This window comes from Miscanthus floridulus, chromosome 10, assembly GCF_019320115.1.
Source record: "Miscanthus floridulus cultivar M001 chromosome 10, ASM1932011v1, whole genome shotgun sequence".
NCBI classification, from domain to species: domain Eukaryota; kingdom Viridiplantae; phylum Streptophyta; class Magnoliopsida; order Poales; family Poaceae; genus Miscanthus; species Miscanthus floridulus.
The window spans coordinates 45,933,464-45,956,440 of NC_089589.1; the positions used below are offsets into that span (position 1 = coordinate 45,933,464).

Here is a 22,977-nt window from a genome sequence, read left to right on the forward strand (position 1 = left end):
AAAAAAAACTTTGCCGAGTGCCTGGGCAGGGGCACTCGGCAAAGTACTTTTTTAAACAAAAACATTGCCGAGTGCTTGGGCTGGGGCACTCGGCAAATTAATTTTTTAAAAAAATAATTTTTTTTTTTTGCCGAGTGTTGGGTCGGGCACTCGGCAAAGTAACCGTTAACGGCCGGCGCCGCAACGGCCGAAAATATTTTGCCGAGTGCCGCCCCAAGCACTTGGCAAAATTTTTTTTTATTTTGCCGAGTGCCCGGATAAAAAACACTCGACAAAGACCCTTTGCCGAGAAAAATTTTGCCGAGCGGACTTTGCCGAGTGCTACACTCAGCAAAGCCATTGCCGAGTGCAAAGGGCTCATTGCCGAGTGTAAAAACACTCGGCAAAGCCGCGGCCTCCAGTAGTGAAAATAATCTAAAATAAGTAACCAGAGTGATGAGAAGCAACACACGACTGGAGTTATGTCAAATAGACAAAGTTAATAACAACGCATCATATCATATACAGATTTAAAGCATGGCAACAATGTGCAAAACAACCATCAGCTCCCATGTCAATAGGTGATACAAAGTTTTTTTTTACCACACAAACTGTGGGGAAAGTAAGCGAACCAGTCATTCCAGGATAAGGCAAAGGAAAAGGAACGATGGGATGAACTAGATTGACAACATTTTATTAGACTGATGGTCAAAGCATCATCTGCACTGCTGTAGCAGAAAGCAGAGGTTAGGACTGAATACTGATGAAAGAAAAGGCAGTAACAGAAATTGATAATGTGATTAAAAACTTAAAACACAATATATAATAACTCAATAGGACTGATTAATTGCACATCAGTTCCAGACTCAGGTGTTGACATAACACATAGACTTTAGCTTCACACAGGGACAGGGTGATGTTCTCATGGATCAAAGTGGTGCAGCAGCAGCACACACTCTTTGGGTGTAAAAAAACAGCAATTCAGCATTTGTGCCATACTCCTCTAGTACATCTGTAATCAGCAATTTCTTCCTGGTTCAGGCACATGCTCCTCTTCACCCTCTTCGTCTGAATCTGACTCTAACTCAGGGTGTTCCCTGAGATACTCCTCCCTACTCCGTGCCCAGATGGCATCGATCTCTTCCTGCAAGTCGTCCCTGGGGCCGAGAACTTCCTCCGGCACCATGACACGGCCGTTCCGCTCGAACACCTCGCGGACCCAGGCCTGGTACTCGAAGAAGTCGTCGTGCGACTCCCTGAGCGAGACGAAAAGTTCGGTGAACAGCTCCCGCTTAGCGTCGATGCTCGCCTGCGAGAAGACGGTCGACTGCACGGGGTCGTGCGTCCTGTAGAGCTCGTAGTCCTCGATGTTAGGGGTTGGGTGCATCTCCGGCTTCTGAGCCAGGATCCAGCGCACGTGATGCAGGGGCATCTCCACCCAATTCGTCTCCGACGATTCCGAGGCGTCGCCGGCGCCAGCTGCGGAAGCAGCCGCCTTCCCACCCTCCGAGTCGGAGGAAAGGGAAAGGGAGGAGACGGCCGCCGCCGCCGCCGCTGCCTCAGCCTCCGCCTCCGCCTCCTGCGCCTTCTCCATCAGCGAATGCTTGCCGCCGCACGGCGTCAGCGGAGCGCCTGACATCCTATCAGCAGCCACCTCCGTCAGACCTTCTCCGACGAATCCTCCTTCCCCCGCAAAAGCTCGACTCGCTGTGGCGTGGATGTGGAACCCTAAGCTATGGATTGATGGGTGCGATGGGAGGGGCGGCGGTGGCTCGCTTTTGTAGATGGAGGAGACCGACCCACCGGCCACCGAGCCGTCTCCTCCTCCGAGTAGGAAGCTGGACGGCGGATCACATTCGGATCGGGTCGCCTCGCCTCCCCATCACTTTCGATGCCAATCGGCCCCGTCGCCGAGCTAGCCCAGCCCAACCAGTCAACCACTGGACCTGTCCTCCTAGATGTTTTCTGCACATGCCGGGAACGTCCAGCCCGAGCAACGTGTCTGGACGCAACTCCCACCAGTTAACTTGATACGTGGGCTTGGGCTGGCAACTGAAGTGGTATACCTACCCACCAACTGGAGTCCGATGGAAGCCTAGCGTGCTCGCAGCCACACCGCTGTCCCCTGACGCACCCCCACTGTAACACCCTAAAATTTGTCACTTTTAAAAATAGAGCTAAAATGATTAAATTTTAAATTTTGTGTTCATTAAAACATAGGAAATAAAATCTTCATGAAATTAAAATTTAATATAAGGTTTAGCAACATGTTGTGCAAACATGCCCTTGCATTTGCCGTATTTGATTGAGTGGTTTTGATTGAAAGTTTAAAATAGTTTAAATTGCTTTTGTAAATGAAATTGAAAATGGCTTTGAGGAAAAGAAAAGAAAGAAAAGAAAATTTGAAAATAAAAGAATTTAAATAGGGTAAATTTATTTTTGGAGAACTTATCAAAATTTCTCAATTATATTTGAATTAAAAAAATGTATTTCAAATCATATTCAAATTTGATTTGGTTTGCATTCGGATTTAAATTTGGAAACAAAATGGAGAAGATTTGGAAAAAAAGAAAATGATTTCTTCCTCTCTCCCTCTTCCCTTTCGGCCTACTGGCCCAGCACCGGCTCGTTCTCCTCCGCGCCGGCCCATCCCCTTTGGCCTTCCTCTCGCGACGTTGGCCGCAGCCAGCTCCCTTCGGCCCGTTCCAACCGGCCCAGCAAAGCTGCACCGGCCGAAGCCACTACAGCAGCCCAACACAGCAGCAGCCGCGCCGCGCCTTCTCTCTCTTACCCGCTGACACGCCGGGCCCGCCTTGTCAGGCCTTCTTCTCCCTCACGTAGCTCCATCGGACTCCACCGCCGCCTTCCGTGTCCGCGCCGTCCACGTCTCCATCCGGTGCCGTGCCTGTCAAGCTAGACGACCCTTAAATAGAGAGCCTCCGCTCCCATTTTGTTCCCCACCGAGCCCCAGCGCAGCCGCCACGCCTTCCCGTGCTCCAGCTTCGCCGTCCGAGCTCCACCGTGAAGAAGCCGGAGTCGCCGTGCCGTTCCTTGCCCTAGCTGCCTTGCGATGCCGCCTTTGGATCGGATCTCACCGAAATCGTCGAGACGCCCGCTGAAGCCGTCGCTGCCGCCGTACTCGCCGTTTGCTGCCTCGCTGCTGCCAAGGACTCCGCACCGGTTTTTGCTTCAAGGAAGGTCGCCATCGCACCGCCGAGCCCTGCGTTGCCTCGCTCCGTTCCCGTCCGTTGTCTGCCATCTAAAATTCCCTTGGTGAGTTCTCCTTGTTGCTCTGTGTCTTCCCATACATTTGACGCAGGAAACCGAGGTCTTTAGGCCCCGTTCGTGTTAAGCCTGTGAGCTCTCGCCGTTACCCATGGACGTACAATCACCGTGCCGGCCTTCTTCACCGGTGCTGGCTGCTCTTGCGGTGCCTGACCCACAGGCCACAACCGAGATGAGTGAGCAGCTCCATGCGCTCCCTCTGCACACATGCGCAAGAACGCTGCTGCGTCGAAGCACCGGCCATGGCACCACCGCCGTGAGCCTGCATGCGTTACGCTGTGCCGATCTGCTAGTTAGCTTGATGATATCATCTTCCACGTCATGTTTTATTGTGGCCGTTTTCCTTTACAAAAATAAACCTTGAAATACAACAGAAATACGTAATCATCCTGAGCCGTCCGTTTTTAGATCAATGGTCCAGATTAGAACTTACCCCTTCGCTGTTCTTTTTGCTAAAGAGTCCATCTGTTTTTGACAAATAAACCTACAGTCCAAAACATGTTTTCAGATTTTGTTTTCTTCATTTGAAAGCGTATTTTGTTTCGGTTAAGTCTAAAATACGTTTTCAACTATTTACCGATTTGCCACTGATTTTGATTTAGCCATAACTTCTCCGTTTTAACTCCGATTTGATCCGTTCAACTTGCGTTAGGTTCGTAATTTCATAATCTACGTGTTCATACTACTGTTCAGTATGTTTTTAACTTTTAAAATTCCAGATTAGATTTAATCTATTACTTTAATGAAGGAAATCTTGTTTATTTCATATCTTCTGCGTTTTAACTCCGTTTTAGCCCATTCAAGTTGTGTTAGATTCATTGCGATAAGATCTACGCATTAGTAATAGTGTTCACAATATTACTATTTCTGAAATTTCATGGTTTAAATTATATCTTGATCAATAATTATGCAACTGGGTTTTATAAATAGAACATGATCTACTTTACTTTAGTTTTATACTTCAAATCTAAATTTGACATGATATATAATCTCTATGAAATATCTATATATATGTTTTTTATATATTTAAAACACATGAAGCTATATAGTTTTATATTTTCTCCTATGAGCAAATCTTTCGGTAGATGTATCTTTTTCCCCGTAGCTTCGATTAGCGTGTTTTTCACGTCTGTGTGTTCGTAGCGAGACGTATATTCGTTTTACAAACTTTTCATCTTGATTTTATATTTGGTGTATTGTTCTAATTTAGATCTATTGTTTGCTTCGTGTATGATTGTATGGATGCTTGTGTGGTGATTTATGATTTCGTCCAGTCGGTGAGATATACGTGGTGATCAAGAAGAAGAAGAACGTTGAAGATTAAAGCTTACCGAAGGATCGGTGTTTAAGGCAAGTATAACATGGGATCTTCCTTGTTATCCTATACATCTTTAATCATTTAATTTATACTGCATGTGTCTACCTTGACTACCACTAATGATATCCTAGTCTTTTGTACTTGTGCCTTGTTACCTATGGGGTATTGCATTGGGTAGTATGATGCTAGTGCTCAACTACAACCATGATCTTGTAACTTGACTAATGGAATATGCAATAAACACTAAAAGATGCTTTTTAGCAACATGGAATCAGGGGGCTAGAGCATTGGGCTGTTTTATGGTGCTCTAGATTCCTCTCCCTAAGGACTTATCTGTAAGTGATCATCCAGGACTTACAGTACAACTGTGAGGGCTACATGGCTCTAGCTTTAGCTCAGTATGATGACTTTTTCTAGCTTGTTAGTGGTTACCTTTATTGGCGTAAGAATGGCTTGCCGAATCGGGTATAGGGCGGCCTCTATCGCCATGTGTATAGGCTGCGCGTCAATGTGCCATCAGGAAGGGGGGCTCTACATCTGTTTGCCGAGTGAATCTAATGGCCCTAACTTGTTAGATGAACCTTTGAAAGGCTTCATAGTGAACCCTATCGACCTTCCTTGGTAGTGGGTCAAGAGGCTGATCACCTCAGGCAAAAGGGTAAATCACGACTCACAGTGAAAGTGTACAACCTCTGCAGAGTGTAAAATTGGTATATCAGCCGTGCTCACAGTCATGAGCGGCCTTGGAACATTTACGGAATAGATGATGGACAATAATGATATGGATGATGAAGATGCTCACTAATGGTTAATTGTTTATGCTATTCATTATCTATGTTTACCTGATCATGTGTTTATGGGCATGTGAATGAACTTGTTGCTACTTAATTGCTTAAATCATGACTCATTAAAAGCTAATCGCAGTTAAACCTGTGTTAGTCTTTTGAGCCTCATGAACCCCATGTTATATTTGTTGAGTACGACATGTACTTATGCTTGTTTTATTTTTCACATATTTGGATAAAAATCCGGGATGGGTACCAGATTAATAGAGTTTAGAGGAATTAGGCTTATGATCAACCAGTCAGTTGTCCCTGTGGTATTGGAGTCTTCGCCTGAAGATCGGAGTTGTCTTTCCGCTGTCTATACTCTGAGGTTATACTCTTTATACTAATACGCTATGTATTTAAGTATTATCCTTTGATATTACACTTATTTGTAGCTATATGCGAGATTTGACTTCCTGGGCTCGCATATGGTGTGTATCTGGTTTTGTTCTTAAAACCAGGTGTTACAAAGTGGTATCAGAGCAATGCTGACTGTAGGACACAAGCCTAGTTAGAAATTGACTGTCTTAAGGTTTTGAAACTGCTACAAAATCCTTGTTCTATAAATCTTGATATTTTCTTCTCTGCTATATATCTATCCTTGATATTTATCTTCTCCTTGATGCTTGTTTTAAGCCTTTGTTCTCATCTTCACTCCTTGGTTTGATATGATTTTAGAACTGTCCCTCACCTTCTTCTTGCGTAATCTAAAGACGAGTCTTAGGATTGTTACCCCTAGTACAACGAGGACGATAGTATCGCAAGTTGAGTCCATGATTGAATTATGCACCTTTAATGCTTGTTGAATTGTCATTATGCTTATGATTGTTTTGAATCTTTGTAATGATTATAATGATCTTGTTGGGTGTTCCTACAATTTCATTTAGTTTATAGGCCTAAGTAAAAGCTCTAGTTTGGTTTTGGTGAATTGATGAAACCCTAAGTGCTAACCTAGTTTATCAAGTGATCATGAGATAGGTAGCACACTTCAAGTGGAGAAGCTAATAAAGATCATAGCATGACAATGGTGATGGCATGGCGATGATCAAAGGCTTAAACTTGAAATGAAGAAAGAGAAAAACAAAAAGCTCAAGGCAAAGGTATAAACCATAGGAGCTATTTTATTTTGGTGATCAAGACATTTAGAGAGTGTGATCACATTTAGGTTTGATAGCCATACTATTAAGAGGGGTGAAACTCGTATCGGAATACGGTTATCAAAGTGCCACTAGATGCTCTAACTTATTGCATATGCATTTAGGATCTAGTGGAGTGCTAACACCCTTGGTAATATTTGTGAAAATATGCTAACAAATGTGCACAAGGTGATACACTTGGTGGTTGGCACATTGGAGCAAGGGTGGAGAAGTTAGAAGTGAAAACAGAGGTGATGCCAGCATCGGTCAAGTGACCGGACGCTGGATCCAAAAGCACCGGACGCTGACTGCCTACGTCCAGTCGCGTTGACTGGTGGTACAGGGGCTAGGGTTTATCACCGGACGCGTTCGGTCGAGGAAAACCGGTTTTTGACCCTTATTGTACTCGATCGGATGCTGAGGCTCCAGCGTCCGGTCAGCTTTATAGCCGTTGAAAACTGACGAACAGCGTTTCAAGCTAGTGACACGTGGCGTCCATCAGTGGACCAGACGCTGAGTCCAGGGTCCGGTCAGTTGGACCGGAGCGTCCGGTCAGAGCGCAGTGTGCCCAGTGAAGGGGTACAACGGCTCTATTTTGTGGGGGGCTTCTATTTAAGCCCCATAGCCAGCTGTGGCTCATATCTTTGGCTATTTTCATTGACATAGCAATCTTATGAGCCTAGCCAAAGTCCTCCCACTCATCTCCATCATTGATTCATCATCATAGTGAGATTGGGAGTGATCCAAGTGCAATGCTTGAGTGTTTGCATCTAGAGGCACTTGGTGTTTGTGTTTCGCTATGGATTTCGCTTGTTACTCTTGGTGGTTGCTGCCACCTAGACGGCTTGGAGCAGCGAGGATCATCGAGCGGAGGTGGTGATTGTCTCTGGCTCCGATCATGGTGATTGTGAGGGGTTCTTGACCTTTCCCCGGTGGAGCGCCAAAAGGTACTCTAGTGAATTGCTCATGGCTTGTGTGATCCTCATCTTGTGTTGATTGTGTGGCACCCTATTGAGGGTTTGGCATGTGAAGCCAATTAGCGCGTGAACCTCTAAGTGAGTGAATCTCCACAATGAGGAGTAGCTTGCCGGCAAGCAAGTGAACCTCGGTAAAAATCATTGTGTTCATCCTTTGATTCCAAGGTGATTGGTCTTCATTGTTATCCATCCTTGTGATTGATTGGTTCACTCCTCTACACGGCGGTATAACTATCTTGATCACTCTCTTTACATTATCGCAAACTAGTTGACAAGCTCTTTAGTGTAACTAATTGTGAGAGTTTGCTTGCTTGGTTGGTGTGGCTCTTTAATTAGCCTTTGAGAGCACACTAACATAGGGTAGTGTCATACCTCTTGTGTGAATCGACGCTATCTAAACTAGAATTGTGGTAGGTGGCTTGCATTTTGAGTAGGCTAGCGCAACACTTGTTTTGCCTCATAATTGTCTAACTTTTTTGTTAAGTGTTGTTGTAGAAATTTTTATTAGGCTATTCACCCCCCCTCTAGCCATTAGGACCTTTTAAGTGGTATCGGAGCTGAGGTCACCGTTATTTGAGGCTTAACAACCTTCGGTGTTAAAATGGCTCAAATCAACAACACCAAGAAGCCACCCCAATTTGATGGCACAAATTATCCTTATTGGAAGTCAAAGATGACCACACATATCAAGTCAATCAATAGAAAGGTGTGGAAGGTGGTAGAAACCAAAATTGAGATTGGTGATCCAGAGAATCCCACCGCCGTCGAAGAAGTGCTTCTCCAAAACAATGACATTGCTCTAAGTGCCATTCATGATGCAATTGATGAAAGAACATTTGAGCAAATCAAGAATATTGAGATGGTACATGAAGCTTGGAAGAAGTTGGAAGAATCATTTGAGGGCACTCAAGCCGTGAAGGGTGCAAAGGCATATATCCTCAAAGAAAAGTTTGCAAGCTTCAAGATGAAGGATGATGAGAGTGTGCCAGAGATGTTCCATAGGCTTCAAGTGCTTATCAATGATCTCAAAGCACTTGGAGAAGAGGTGAAGGACAAGGACTTCTCCCACAAGTTCTTGAGATGCTTGCCTTCAAGATTTGGTACATTGGTCACCATTCTAGTGAGAAGCGATTTGGACACCATGACACCAAACCGAGTATTGGGAGACATCATGACTGATGATACATATAGAGATGAAGATGAGAAGGAAGAAAAGAAGGAGAAGAAAGATGAGAAGAAGAAGAGCATGGCATTCAAAGCCACATCATCCAAGGGCAAAGCAAAGCAAGATACATCAAGTGAAGAAGATGAATCATGGGATGATGATGATGAGGAGGAGAAGATGGCTCTATTTGTCAAGAGATTTGGCAAGTTCATGGTGAAGAAGGGCTATCATGCTAGAAGAAAGAAGTCTTCATCCAAGAACAAAGAAGAGTCAAGAAGGTGCTTTAAGTGTGGAAGCAAAGATCATCTTGTTGCTCAATGGCCATACAATAGTGACAATGATGATGACAACAAGAAGAACAAGAAGAAGGACAAGAAGGAAAAGAAAGAGAAGAAGGACAAGATGGCCTTCAAGAAGAAGAAGGGTGGTTCATATGTAGTCACTTGGGATAGTGATGCTTCCTCAAGTGATGATGATGATGATAGTGATGATCACAAGACCACCAAGAAGAAGGTTCTTGCAAGCATTGCTATCAATGAGAAGCCTTCTCTCTTCAAATCTTCATCATGCTTCATGGCTAAGGCCACTAAGGTACATTCTTGTGAGGATGAAAATAATGAAGAACATATTGATGATAATGAACATGAAAAGGAAAATGATAGTGATAGTGATGATGATGAACCTACTAAGGATGAATTATTTGATATGCTAGAAGATGCTAGAGAACACTTTGATATCAAGAGAAGGGAATGCAAAAGCTTGTGTAAGGAACTAAAAGCCCTTAAGCAAGCCTTTGATGAGCTCAATGCATCTCATGAGAGGCTAGAGGAAGCCAATGAGAAGCTTGGCAAAGCTCATAAAAAGCTTGAAAAGGCTCATTCCTCTTTGCTTGATGAGCAAAATAAAAAGAAGCATGTTGAAACTTGCAATGTAGGTTTAACTTGTGATATAATTGATACATCATTATCTATGCCTATCATTGTTGCTCCTACTAACCCTTCTTGTAGCACTTCCACTTCTACCTTATCTAGTAGTGATGGTCTCACTTGTGACACGTCACTAGTGGTTGAGAATGAAAACCTCAAGAAGGAGGTAACTAAGCTCACTCACACCTTAGCTAAGGCTTATGGTGGTGAGGACCGCTTGCTTATGGCCTTGGGTAGCCAAAGAGCTTCTCTCTACAAAGAGGGATTGGGCTATACCCCCTAGAAAGGCAAGGTGGCCTTTGCTCCTCACAAGACAAGTTTTGTGAAGAACAATGGTCGGTTTTGCACTAGTTGCAAGCAAGTTGGTCATAGAGAGCATGAATGCACCAACAAAAGCAAAAATGCTAATGTATCCTCCATTAAGCTTAATTCTTCCTATATGCTTGTTAAGGGTACAAATGGTGTGAAGGCTAAGTTCATTGGCAAACCATGGATGGGCTCAAAGAAGAAAGCCATTTGGGTGCTAAAGAGCTTGGTTGCTAACCTTCAAGGACCCAAGCAAGTTTGGGTACCTAAAAAGAATTGATCTTCTATTGTAGGTCAATTACAAAGATGGAGGAAGGCATTGGGTTCTTGATAGTGGGTGCACTCAACACATGACCAGTGATGCAAGAATGTTCAACTCAATCAACACCAATGTCAATGATGGCTATGATAGTATCACATTTGGTGACAATGGCAAAGGCAAAGTCAAAAGGCTTGGTAAGATTGCAATATCCAATGACTTGAGCATTTCCAATGTGTTGCTAGTAGAGAGCTTGAACTTCAATTTGCTATCCATAGCTCAATTGTGTGATCTTGGATTCAAATGCATATTTGGAGTAGATAATGTAGAGATCATAAGTGTAGATGGCTCTAACTTGATCTTCAAAGGCTTTAAATATGAGAATCTATACTTGGTTGATTTCAATGTTAGTGAAGCTAAATTATCTACATGCTTGTTCACTAAGTCTAGCATGGGTTGGTTATGGCATAGAAGGCTTGGTCATGTTGGAATGAAACAATTGAATAGATTAATTAAGCATGACTTAGTTAAAGGCTTGAAAGATGTTGTGTTTGAAAAGGATAAGCTTTGTAGCTCTTGTCAAGCCAGCAAACAAGTTAGAAACACCCATCCTAAGAAAAGCATGATGAGCACTAGTAAAGCATTTGAGTTATTGCACATGGATTTGTTTGGGCCAACACAATATACTAGTATCGGTGGTAACAAATATAGATTTGTAATAGTGGATGACTACACTAGATACACATGGGTATTCTTTCTAGTGGACAAAAGTGATGTATTTGCAACATTCAAATCATTTGTCAAAGGCATTCACAATGAGTTTGAAACAACCATCAAGAGAGTTAGAAGTGACAATGGTAGTGAGTTCAAGAATACTAGAATTGATGAGTTATGTGATGAATTTAGAATTAGACATCAATTCTCGGCCAAGTACACACCCCAATCAAACGGCCTTGTTGAAAGGAAGAATAGAACACTTATTGATATGGCAAGATCTATGCTTAGTGAGTACAATGTGAGTCAATCTTTTTGGGCCGAAGCTATCAACACGACTTGCTATTGTAGCAACCGCCTCTATTGTCACCGATTGAAAGAAAAGACACCATATGAGCTCTTGAATGGTAGAAAGCCCAACATTGCATATTTTTGGGTCTTTGGTTGCAAATGCTATATCTTGAATAAAGGCACTAGATTGGGCAAGTTTGACAAGAAATGTGATGAAGGATTCCTACTTGGCTATTCCACCTCAATCAAAGCATATAGAGTTTGGAATTTGAATAGTGGTACTCTTGAGGAAGTTCATGATATTGAATTTGATGAAACCAAGGGTTCACAAGAAGAGAATGAGAACTTGGAAGATGTTAGAGGCATTCAACTTTCAAATGCCATGAAGAATATGGATATTAGAGAATTGAGGCCTAGGCAAGTGATTGATGATGAAGATGATCAAGTGCAAGTGCTCTCTAACTCAAATGTGCAAGATGATACAAATCAAGTTAGTGCAAGTGGATCTCATGATAATGAACAAGATCAAGTGGCTAGTACATCATCTCAACCCAATGATCAAGCTAGTGCAAGCAATCAAGTTCTATTGCTCCAACCAACAAGTATTGCAAGAGATCATCCTTTGGATACAATCATTGGTGATATTTCTAGAGGTGTACAAACAAGATCAAGATTGGCATCATTTTGTGAACACTTCTCATTTATGTCATCCATTTAACCAAAGAAGATAGATGAAGCTTTGAAGGATGTTGATTGAGTCAATGCTATGCATGAAGAGCTAAACAACTTCACAAGAAATCAAGTATGGAAAATAGTAGAAAGACCAAAGGGACACAATGTGATTGGAAACCAAATGGGTCTTTAGAAATAAGCAAGATCAAGATGGGATAGTAGTAAGGAACAAAGCAAGATTGGTAGCACAAGGATATACATAAGTTGAAGGTCTTGACTTTGGAGAAACATATGCCTCGGTTGCTAGATTGGAAGCAATAAGAATCTTGCTAGCCTATGCTTATGCTCACAACATCAAGCTCTATCAAATGGATGTTAAGAGTGCATTTCTAAATGGCTATATCAATGAAGAAGTATATATTGAGCAACCTCCCGGTTTTGAAGATGATAGGAAGCCCAACCATGTGTACAAGTTGAAGAAGGCTTTGTATGGCTTAAAGCAAGCACCTAGAGCATGGTATGAGAGATTTCCTACTCTTTAAAGGGTTCACCATGGGCAAGGTTGACACCACTCTTTTCATCAAGAAGATTGGAAAAGATCTATTTGTATTGCAAATCTATGTTGATGACATCATATTTGGATCAACCAATCAAGAATTTTGTGATGAATTTGGAAAGATGATGGATAATGAGTTTGAGATGTCCATGATTGGAGAATTAAGTTACTTCCTTGGTCTTCAAATCAAGCAATTGAAAAATGGTACTTTTGTGAGTCAAGGCAAGTACATCAAGGACATGATCAAGAAGTTTGGCATGATTGATAGCAAAGTCATTAGCACACCAATGGGAACCAATGGCAACTTGGATAGTGATGCAAGTGGAAACATGGTGGATCAAAAGTTGTATCGGTCTATGATTGGAAGCCTACTTTATGTGACTGCATTAAGGCCGGATGTCATGTTTAGTGTATGCATGTGTGCAAGATTTCAAGCCTCACCAAGAGAAAGTCATTTGAAGGCTACAAAGAGGATATTGAGGTACTTGAAGCATACACCAAATGTTGGTTTGTGGTATCCCAAAGGAGCAAAGTTTGAGCTAGTTGGTTACTCCGACTCGGATTATGTGGGATGCAAGGTAGAAAGAAAGAGCACCTCGGGCACATGTCAATTGTTGGAAAGATCACTTGTTTCATGGTCATCAAAGAAGCAAAATAGTGTTGCATTATCAACCGCCGAAGCTGAATACATATTCGCCAGTAGTTGTTGTGCATAAGTACTTTGGATGAAGGCCACTTTGAGTGACTTTGGAATCAAGTTCAAGAAAGTGCCATTGCTATGTGACAATGAGAGTGCAATCAAGTTGACAAACAATCTGGTTCAACATGCAAGAACAAAGCACATTGATGTCCGCCACCATTTCATAAGAGATCACCAACAAAAAGGGGATATTTGTATTGAGAGTGTAGGCACCGAAGATCAACTTACCGATATATTCACCAAGCCGTTGGATGAGAAAATGTTTTGCAAGCTAAGGAATGAGTTGAACATATTGGATTTCTCAAATATGTGTTGATGCACCCCCACCAATATGACATGCCTCTCCTTTGAGCATCCCAAGGTAAAAGTTGATTGGCATGACATACATCCTTGCTAAGGACATGTTTAGTGCATCTAGTCATATTTTCAATCCTATTAGGAACTTTCAAATAATTCTATTTTAGGCTCATTCATGAAAATCAAATTATTTTGATATCTATATGGTATCACTATTGCTTCTATGTTTGACTTGATCTAGTGATGGCATATAACATGTTTATGGGCATGTAAACCTAATGTTTAATCTAGAATATGAGCTCTAAGTGTTTAACTCAACATGGTACAAGATAACCCTTATTTAGAGGTGTGAAGAAGCTTGTCCTTGGATCAAACTGAGTTAAATATCTTTGGTAAATGATCTAGATTGGACCAAATTTAGGAAAATGATCCTTACCCCATTGATTGACATTGACAATCTATCTACATTTAGAACCTTTGTGGTCATTGATGACAAAGGGGGAGAGAAACAAAGATAAGGGGAGAGAGAAACAAAGATAGGGGAGAGATATGAAAAAGGAAAGGGATCAACTAAAATTTTGAGCACACAAGTAGGGGGAGCAAGCTCATGAACTTGTATGGTGCATTTGAATGTGCATTTCATATGTTTGCTTGCATGACACAAGTATTAAACTTACACATCCTTGCTTGTGTGATGAATGTTAGTTGTAAGATTGAATGATGAAATGAAATCACTAGATAACTTTCATTTCCAAGTAAGTTTTTACAAGTGGTATCTTTCAAAGTATGTTTTCCAAGTGATATTGAGCTAACCATGGTGCTAAGGATGGTATAATGATGCACTCCGATTGGTATCACGCTTCAAAGGTCCATCTCTTATACCTTAGCATCATATGGTAGACATTGACTCCTACATTTCCTATCTAAGCATATGTGCAAGCTTTAATTCAAACTCTTAGCACATATGTAGGGGGAGCAATTGCTACCATTTAGGGTTCATGAAACTTGTCCATATCCTTTACACATGGTAAATATGCTTGGACAAGCAACATGGATTCAATTGAATTTTAATTCATATCTTTGCATAAGGGTTGTCATCAATTACCAAAAAGGGGGAGATTGAAAGCTCTAGTTTGGTTTTGGTGAATTGATGAAACCCTAATTGCTAACCTAGTTTATCAAGTGATCATGAGATAGGTAGCACACTTCAAGTGGAGAAGCTAATAAAGATCATAGCATGACAATGGTGATGGCATGGCGATGATCAAAGGCTTAAACTTGAAATGAAGAAAGAGAAAAACAAAAAGCTCAAGGCAAAGGTATAAACCATAGGAGCTATTTTGTTTTGGTGATCAAGACACTTAGAGAGTGTGATCACATTTAGGTTTGATAGCCGTACTATTAAGAGGGGTGAAACTCGTATCAGAATGCAGTTATCAAAGTGCCACAAGATGCTCTAACTTATTGCATATGCAATTAGGGTCTAGTGGAGTGCTAACACCCTTGGTAATATTTGTGAAAATTTGCTAACAAATGTGCACAAGGTAATACACTTGGTGGTTGGCACATTGGAGCAAGGGTGGAGAAGTTAGAAGTAAAAACAGAGGTGATGCCAGCGTCGGTCAAGTGACCGGACGTTGGATCCAAAAGCACTGGACGCTGACTGCCTGTGTCCGGTCGCGTTGACTGGCAGTACAGGGGCTAGGGTTTATCACCGGACGCTGGGCTATGTCCGGTCGAGGTGGACCGGACGCGTCCGATCGAGGAAAACCGGTTTTTGACCCTTACTGTACTCGACCAGACGTTGAGGCTCCAGTGTCCGGTCAGTTTTGCTGGAGCATCCGGATAGCTTTATAGCTGTTGAAAACTGATGAACAGTGTTTGAAGCTGGTGACACGTGGCATCCATCAGTGGACCGGACGCTGAGTCCAGGGTCTGATCAGTTGGACCGGAGCGTCCGGTTAGAGCACAGTGTGCCCAGTGAAAGGGTACAACGGCTCTATTTCATGGGGGGCTTCTATTTAAACCCCATGGTCGGCTGTGGCTCATATCTTTAGCCATTTTCATTGACATAGCAACCTTGTGAGCCTAGCTGAAGTCCTCCCACTCATCTCCATCATTGATTCATCATCATAGTGAGATTGGGAGTGATCCAAGTGCATTGCTTGAGTGTTTGCATCTAGAGGCACTTGGTGTTTGTGTTTCGCTATGGATTTCGCTTGTTACTCTTGGTGGTTGCCGCCACCTAGATGGCTTGGAGCAGCGAGGATCGTCGAGCGGAGGTGGTGATTGTCTCTGGCTCCAATTGTGGTGAATGTGAGGGGTTCTTGACCTTTCCCCGACGGAGCGCCAAAAGGTACTCTAGTGAATTGCTCGTGGCTTGTGTGATCCTCATCTTATGTTGGTTGTGCGACACCCTATTGAGGGTTTGGCGTGTGAAGCCAATTAGCGCGTGAACCTCCAAGTGAGTGAATCGCCACAACGAGGAGTAGCTTGCTGGCAAGCAAGTGAACCTCGATAAAAATCATTGTGTTCATCCTTTGTTTCCGAGGTGATTGGTCTTCATTGTTATCCATCCTTGTGATTGATTGGTTCACTCCTCTACATGGTGGTATAACTATCTTGATCACTCTCTTTACATTATTACAAACTAGTTGACAAGCTCTTTAGTGTAACTAATTATGAGAGCTTGCTTGCTTGGTTAGTGTGGCTCTTTAATTAGCCTTTGAGAGCACACTAATATAGGGTAGTGTCATACCTCTTGTGTGAATCGACACTATCTAAACTAGAATTGTGGTAGGTGGCTTGCATTTTGAGTAGGCTAGCGCAACACTTGCTTCGCCTCATAATTGTCTAACTATTTTGTTAAGTGTTATTGTAGAAATTTTTATTAGGCTATTCACCCCCCTCTAGCCATTAGGACCTTTCACTAAGGTATAAGGATCAGTGTAATAAGTAGTTGGGTTATGGTTTTCTTCTGTTCTCTTGAACCTGTCTTTTTTAAGCCGTCTACACTCTTTGGTTTATATCTCTATTCTTGGACAACCAAAAATCATGAAAAAATTCTGAACAATAGTACACTTCAATATCTTTCTTTGAGCGCAACAATCACCCTGATAGCTATTTTGGTTATGGAGATACAAAAATCACAAGACGATGCATCTGTGCTGTTTGGAACCTAGAACAATTTCTGTTGTGCACTGTTTTTGACCAAGTTAACTACAGAATTTGGAAAAGTGTTCTATAAGGAAGTTTTGGAGAATTTTATAAGCTTTCCAACGGTATAAGCTATAACTTCATTGGATTAACAGAATGAGAGTTAAAGCTGTTTTACTGTGCTGCTGTTTTCCGTCTTGTGAGGAATTTCAGATTTCTTGTTCATGATCATATACAAGAGTATCATTGGGATGTCAGGACGTCGTGATACTAGATAGCTCATCTAGAAGGAGATGCAAGCTATGCTTGGTGTCCCCTAGTTTATCTTTTCTTAAGGGGGGTAGCCAAGTTGAAGAATTTGCAAGATGAAGTGTCCTACGTTCTAGTTTGCGCAGCAGAAGCGTGGTGGTACCCAAAAACGTGAGAGAAACTCATAGTTTCAATGAGGTTTGGTTAAGGGTTCAACGAAGGTTTAACCAAGATCATTAAGATTTTGGTAGAGCTACTGGAGAAGTTTTCAAGTTAGTTTGGATCAAGAAACCTCAGGTGAATTATTGAAGGAGTCCAAGAAAAGGTTGAAGTTAAACATATGTATTAGCTTTGCTAGATCCGAACAAGAGCTTCATATCTATAATGACGCACTTTATCAAGGTGTGGAATGTGTACTTATATGAGAAGAAAAGTAGTGGCTGGTTCATTTGGTCAACTAAGGAAGCGTGAGTTGAACTAACCGACATGTTATTTGGAGTTATCCATTGTGGAGCGTGGAAGTACTGTCTTTTTGGAAGTAAAAGTGACATATAGGAGGATCACAAGAATCTATAGGGCATCTTCACTAAGTTGGTCCTGATCTTGTGATATCCTTGTTGGAATGAAATTGATTATGACTTGGAAAAGTGCTATCACTTAGAGAAGCAGAAGTCGCGACCGATGCCCTTAGCAACGAAGAATCATGCTAAGAAGGTTCGGGTGATACCAAGGACTAAGAATTGTATTCCAAGTTTGAGCAACTTGACCAGAATCATTAATGTTTTGAAGATTGGTAGTAGAATTTTCTTCTGACCAAGAGATTCGTCAGGCTTCGTTGGAAGGTGGATACTTAAGAAAGAGGATTGATATTATGGACTAAAAAGTAAAGGTGGCCTAGTGATTGGAGATACCTGAGAGTTGTTGGAGTACCTGTCACAATCTTTGAGTTAGTTTGACAAGATACTTGGAGTAAGATCAACAGGTATGCAAGGTAAAGCAGAATCCTTATCAAGACAATGGAACTACACGAGGAAGTAAAGAAGAATATAGAGACAAAGTACCCCTATCTCCTAGTCGACGTCGTCCGAATCTCGGGGATGAGATTCATCTTAAGGGGGTTAGAATTGTAACACCCTAAAATTTGCCTCTTTTGGAAATAGAGCTAAAATGATTAAATTTGGAATTTTGTGTTCATTAAAACATAGGAAATAAAATCTTCATGAAATTAAAATTTAATATAAGGTTTAGCAACATGTTGTGCAAACATGCCCTTGCATTTGCTGTATTTGATTGAGTAGTTTTGATTGAAAGTTTAAAATAGTTTAAATTGCTTTTGTAAATGAAATTAAAAATGGCTTTGAGGAAAAGAAAAGAAAGAAAAGAAAATTTGAAAATAAAAGAATTTAAATAGGGTAAATTTATTTTTGGAGAACTTATCAAAATTTCTCAATTATATTTGAATTAAAAAAATGTATTTTAAATCATATTCGAATTTGATTTGGTTTGCATTCGGATTTAAATTTGGAAACAAAATGAAGAAGATTTGGAAAAAAAGAAAATGATTTCTTCCTCTCTCCCTCTTCCCTTTCGGCCTGCTGGCCCAGCACCGGCTCGTTCTCCTCCGGCCTTCCTCTCGCGACGTGGGCCGCAGCCATCTCCCTTCGGTCCGTTCCAACTGGCCCAGCAAAGCTGCACCGGCCGAAGCCACTACAGCAGCCCAACTCAGCAGCAGCCGCGCCGCGCCTTCTCTCTCTTACCCGCTGACACACCGGGCCCGCCTTGTCAGGCCTTCTTCTCCCTCACGTAGCTCCATCGGACTCCACCGCCGCCTTCCGTGTCCGCGCCGTCCACGTCTCCATCCGGTGCCGTGCCTGTCAAGCTAGACGGCCCTTAAATAGAGAGCCTCCGCTCCCGTTTTGTTCCCCACCGAGCCCCAGCGCAGCCGCCACGCCTTCCCGTGCTCCAGCTTCGCCGTCCGAGCTCCACCGTGAAGAAGCCGGAGTCGCCGTGCCGTTCCTTGCCCTAGCTACCTTGCGATGCCGCCTTTGGATCGGATCTCGCCGAAATCGTCGAGACGCCCGCTGAAGCCGTCGCTGCCGCCGTGCTCGCCGTTTGCTGCCTCACTGCTGCCAAGGACTCCGCACCGGTTTTTGCTTCAAGGAAGGTCGCCATGGCACCGTCGAGCCCTGCGTTGCCTCGCTCCGTTCCCGTCCGTTGTCTGCCATCTAAAATTCCCTTGGTGAGTTCTCCTTGTTGCTCTGTGTCTTCCCATACATTTGACGCAGGAAACCGAGGTCTTTAGGCCCCGTTCGTGTTAAGCCTGTGAGCTCTCGCCGTTACCCATGGACGTACGATCACCGTGCCGGCCTTCTTCACCGGTGCTGGCTGCTCTTGCGGTGCCTGACCCACAGGCCACAGCCGAGATGAGTGAGCAGCTCCCTGCGTTCCCTCTGCACACATGCGCAAGAACGCTGCTGCGTCGAAGCACCGGCCATGGCACCACCGGCGTGCCGATCTGCTAGTTAGCTTGATGACATCATTTTCCACGTCATATTTTATTGTGGCCGTTTTCCTTTATAAAAATAAACCTTGAAATACAATAGAAATACGTAATCATCCTGAGCCATCCGTTTTTAGATCAATGGTCCAGATTAGAACTTACCCCTTCGCTGTTCTTTTTGCTAAAGAGTCTCTCTATTTTTGATAAATAAACCCGCAGTCCAAAACATGTTTTCAGATTTTGTTTTCTTCATTTGAAAGTGTATTTTGGTTTGGTTAAGTCTAAAATACGTTTTCAGCTATTTACAGATTTGCCACTGATTTAGATTTAGCCATAACTTCTCCGTTTTAACTCCGATTTGATTCTTTCAACTTGCGTTAAGTTCATAATTTCATAATCTACGTGTTCATACTACTGTTCAATATGTTTTTAACTTTTAAAATTCGAGATTAGATTTAATCTATTACTTTAATGAAAGAAATCTTGTTTATTTCATATCTTCTGCGTTTTAACTCCGTTTTAACCCATTCAAGTTGTGTTAGATTCATTGCGATGAGATCTACGCGTTAGTAATAGTGTTCACCATATTACTATTTCTGAAATTTCATGGTTTAAATTATATCTTGATCAATAATTATGCAACTGGGTTTTATAAATAGAACATGATCTACTTTACTTTAGTTTTATACTTCAAATCTAAATTTGACATGATATATAATCTCTATGAAATATCTATATATATGTTTTTATATATTTAAAACACATGAAGCTAATAGTTTTATATTTTCTCCTATGAGCAAATCTTTCGGTAGATGTATCTTTTTCCCCGTAGCTTCGATTAGCGTGTTTTTCACGTCTGTGTGTTCGTAGCGAGACGTATATTCATTTTACAAACTTTTCATCTTGATTTTATGTTTGGTGTATTATTCTAATTTAGATCTATTATTTGCTTCATGTATGATTGTATGGATGCTTGTGTGGTGATTTATGATTTTGTCCAGTCGGTGAGATATACGTGGTGATCAAGAAGAAGAAGAACGTTGAAGATTAAAGCTTAACGAAGGATCGGTGTTTAAGACAAGTATAACATGAGATCTTCCTTGTTATCCTATACACCTTTAATCATTTAATTCATACTGCATGTGTCTACCTTGACTACCACTAATGATATCCTAGTCTTTTGTACTTGTGCCTTGTTACCTATGGGGTATTGCATTGGGTAGTATGATGCTAGTGCTCAACTACAACCATGATCTTGTAACTTGACTAATGGAATATGCAATAAACACTAAAAGATGCTTTTTAGCAACATGGAATCAGGGGGCTAGAGTATTGGGCTGTTTTATGGTCCTCTAGATTCCTCTCTCTAAGGACTTATCTGTAAGTGATCATCTGGGACTTACAGTACAGCTGTGAGAGCTATATGGCTCTGGCTTTAGCTCAGTATGAGGACCTTTTCTAGCTTGTTAGTGGTTACCTTTATTGGCGTAAGAATGGCTTGCCGAATTGGGTATAGGGCGGCCTCTATCCCCATGTGTATAGGCTGCGCGTCAATGTGCCATCAGGAAGGGGGGCTCTACATCTGTTTGTCGAGTGAATCTAATGGCCCTAACTTGTTAGACGAACCTTTGAAAGGCTTCATAGTGAACCCTATCGACCTTCCTTGGTAGTGGGTTAAGAGGCTGATCACCTCAGGCAAAAGGGTAAATCACGACTTATAGTGAAAGTGTACAACCTCTGTAGAGTGTAAAACTGGTATATCAGCCGTGCTCACGGTCATGAGCGGCCTTGGAACATTTACAGAATAGATGATGGACAATAATGATATGGATGATGAAGATGCTCACTAATGGTTAAGTGTTTATTCTATTCATTATCTATGTTTACCTGATCATGTGTTTATGGGCTTGTGAATGAACTTGTTGCTACTCAATTGCTAAAATCATGACTCATTAAAAGCTAATCGCAGTTAAACCAGTGTTAGCGTTTTGAGCCTCATGAACCCCATGTTATATTTGTTGAGTACGACATGTACTTACGCTTATTTTATTTTTCACATATTTGGATAAAAATCTCGGATGGGTACCAGATTGATAGAGTTTGGAGGAATTAGGCTTATGATCAACCAGTCAGTTGTCCCTGTGGTATTGGAGTCTTCGCCTGAAGATCGGAGTTGTCTTTCCGCTGTCTATACTCTGAGGTTATACTCTTTATAATAATACGCTATGTATTTAAGTATTGTCCTTTGATATTACACTTATTTGTAGCTATATGTGAGATTTGACTTCCTGGGCTCGCATATGGTGTGTATCTGGTTTTGTTCTTAAAACCAGGTGTTACACCCACCATTGGCCCCACCGCGCCCCTTCATAGTCTGAGAACGATGCAAGGCAATAGAAGGAGAGGAGGAGACACCAAGGTGAGGCAGCACAAAGATAAGGAGGGGGATGCAGTACCGAATCTACTACTTAAACATCCAGATACAACACTTGCAACACACGTCTGAAGACAGATGAAACACTTGAAACATGCATCCGAAATACTAGCAAAAACAACTAAAAACCAATGTAAAACATACGTAACATCTAGATAAAATAGTTGTAACATATATGTGAAACATATGCAACATCCAAATAAACACATTTGCAACGTACGTCTGAAAAAACAAATGAAACATTGAAAACAGAAGCTTGCAACATACGCGTACAACCATTGCAACATATGCAACATCCGATCTACTTTTGCAACATCGATATTAAATAATTGCAACATACCTATGAAATATCTGAAACACTTGAAATATAGGCTTGCAACATGCGCTTTCAAGCGCAACATCTACTTGCTATTTGACGAAAATAGAGGCTCATCGACGTGAAGCTCGATAACGGCATGGAGCTCGATGCCACGGAGTAATGTGGAGGTTGCTCGTGTGGAGCTCGTCGGCAGCATGGACCTCGGTAGGGGTCAGGATAGGCGGATGGAGCGCGGCTATGACGGGAGGCGTGAGTTTGGGCAGGGGCATAGGGTGCGGGCACGTGGCGCAAGCGGGGGCACCGTCCGCCCCATGAGCAAGGGAGCACAATGTGTAGAGCGAGTAGGCGATGCGGCCGAGGACGGGGTCCTTCCCACGTGCGGGGGCGCGCAGCGCGCAAAGCAATTGGGCGACGTGGGTCCGTCCATCCGAACGCCATATATAAGCATTCCCGACATTATGATGATATAGAGATAGAGTACTTCCTCCATCCTCGGTCCCATAATCTATCCGTACATATACCTCTCTATATATACGCATCTCCTACAACTAAAAAGACTAAAGAGTGGATATTTTTTATGTGACATTCGAACATGGGCTCATGGTTCTGCCTGCTGCGATCCCGCACCCCTCTGCTCCTACACCCGTCTCTTGCGATCCCCAGCCTGTCCTATCCCTTTTCCTCTCCCTCTGATTTTCTTTCCATAACAAGCCACTCCACACCGATGCCATCATCATAGCGAGACGCCGACGCCTTCTCTCCACCCCACTAGGACGCCATGATCGCTCAAGCCTCGTGGTGGGTGGTGTGAGGCCAAGGGCGGCACGGCGGGAGGGGTGTCGCTGTGACGGATCGGGCGGCGGCAGCAATCCAGCGCCGAATGGGCGACGGGTGAGGTGCCGGGTGGCCCC

The 22,977-nt window shown here is 42.6% G+C and overlaps 1 protein-coding gene across 1 annotated transcript; it reads right to left on the bottom strand.

Annotated features, from left to right (window-relative positions):
* Positions 1 to 943: 943 nt before the first annotated feature.
* On the bottom strand, positions 944 to 1,824 carry LOC136490155 (uncharacterized). The gene has a single exon (XM_066486642.1). It carries the CDS (start codon positions 1,616 to 1,618, stop codon positions 998 to 1,000), a length of 621 nt encoding a protein of 206 aa, XP_066342739.1. The 5' UTR covers positions 1,619 to 1,824; the 3' UTR covers positions 944 to 997.
* Between the last annotated feature and the right edge of the window lie 21,153 nt (positions 1,825 to 22,977).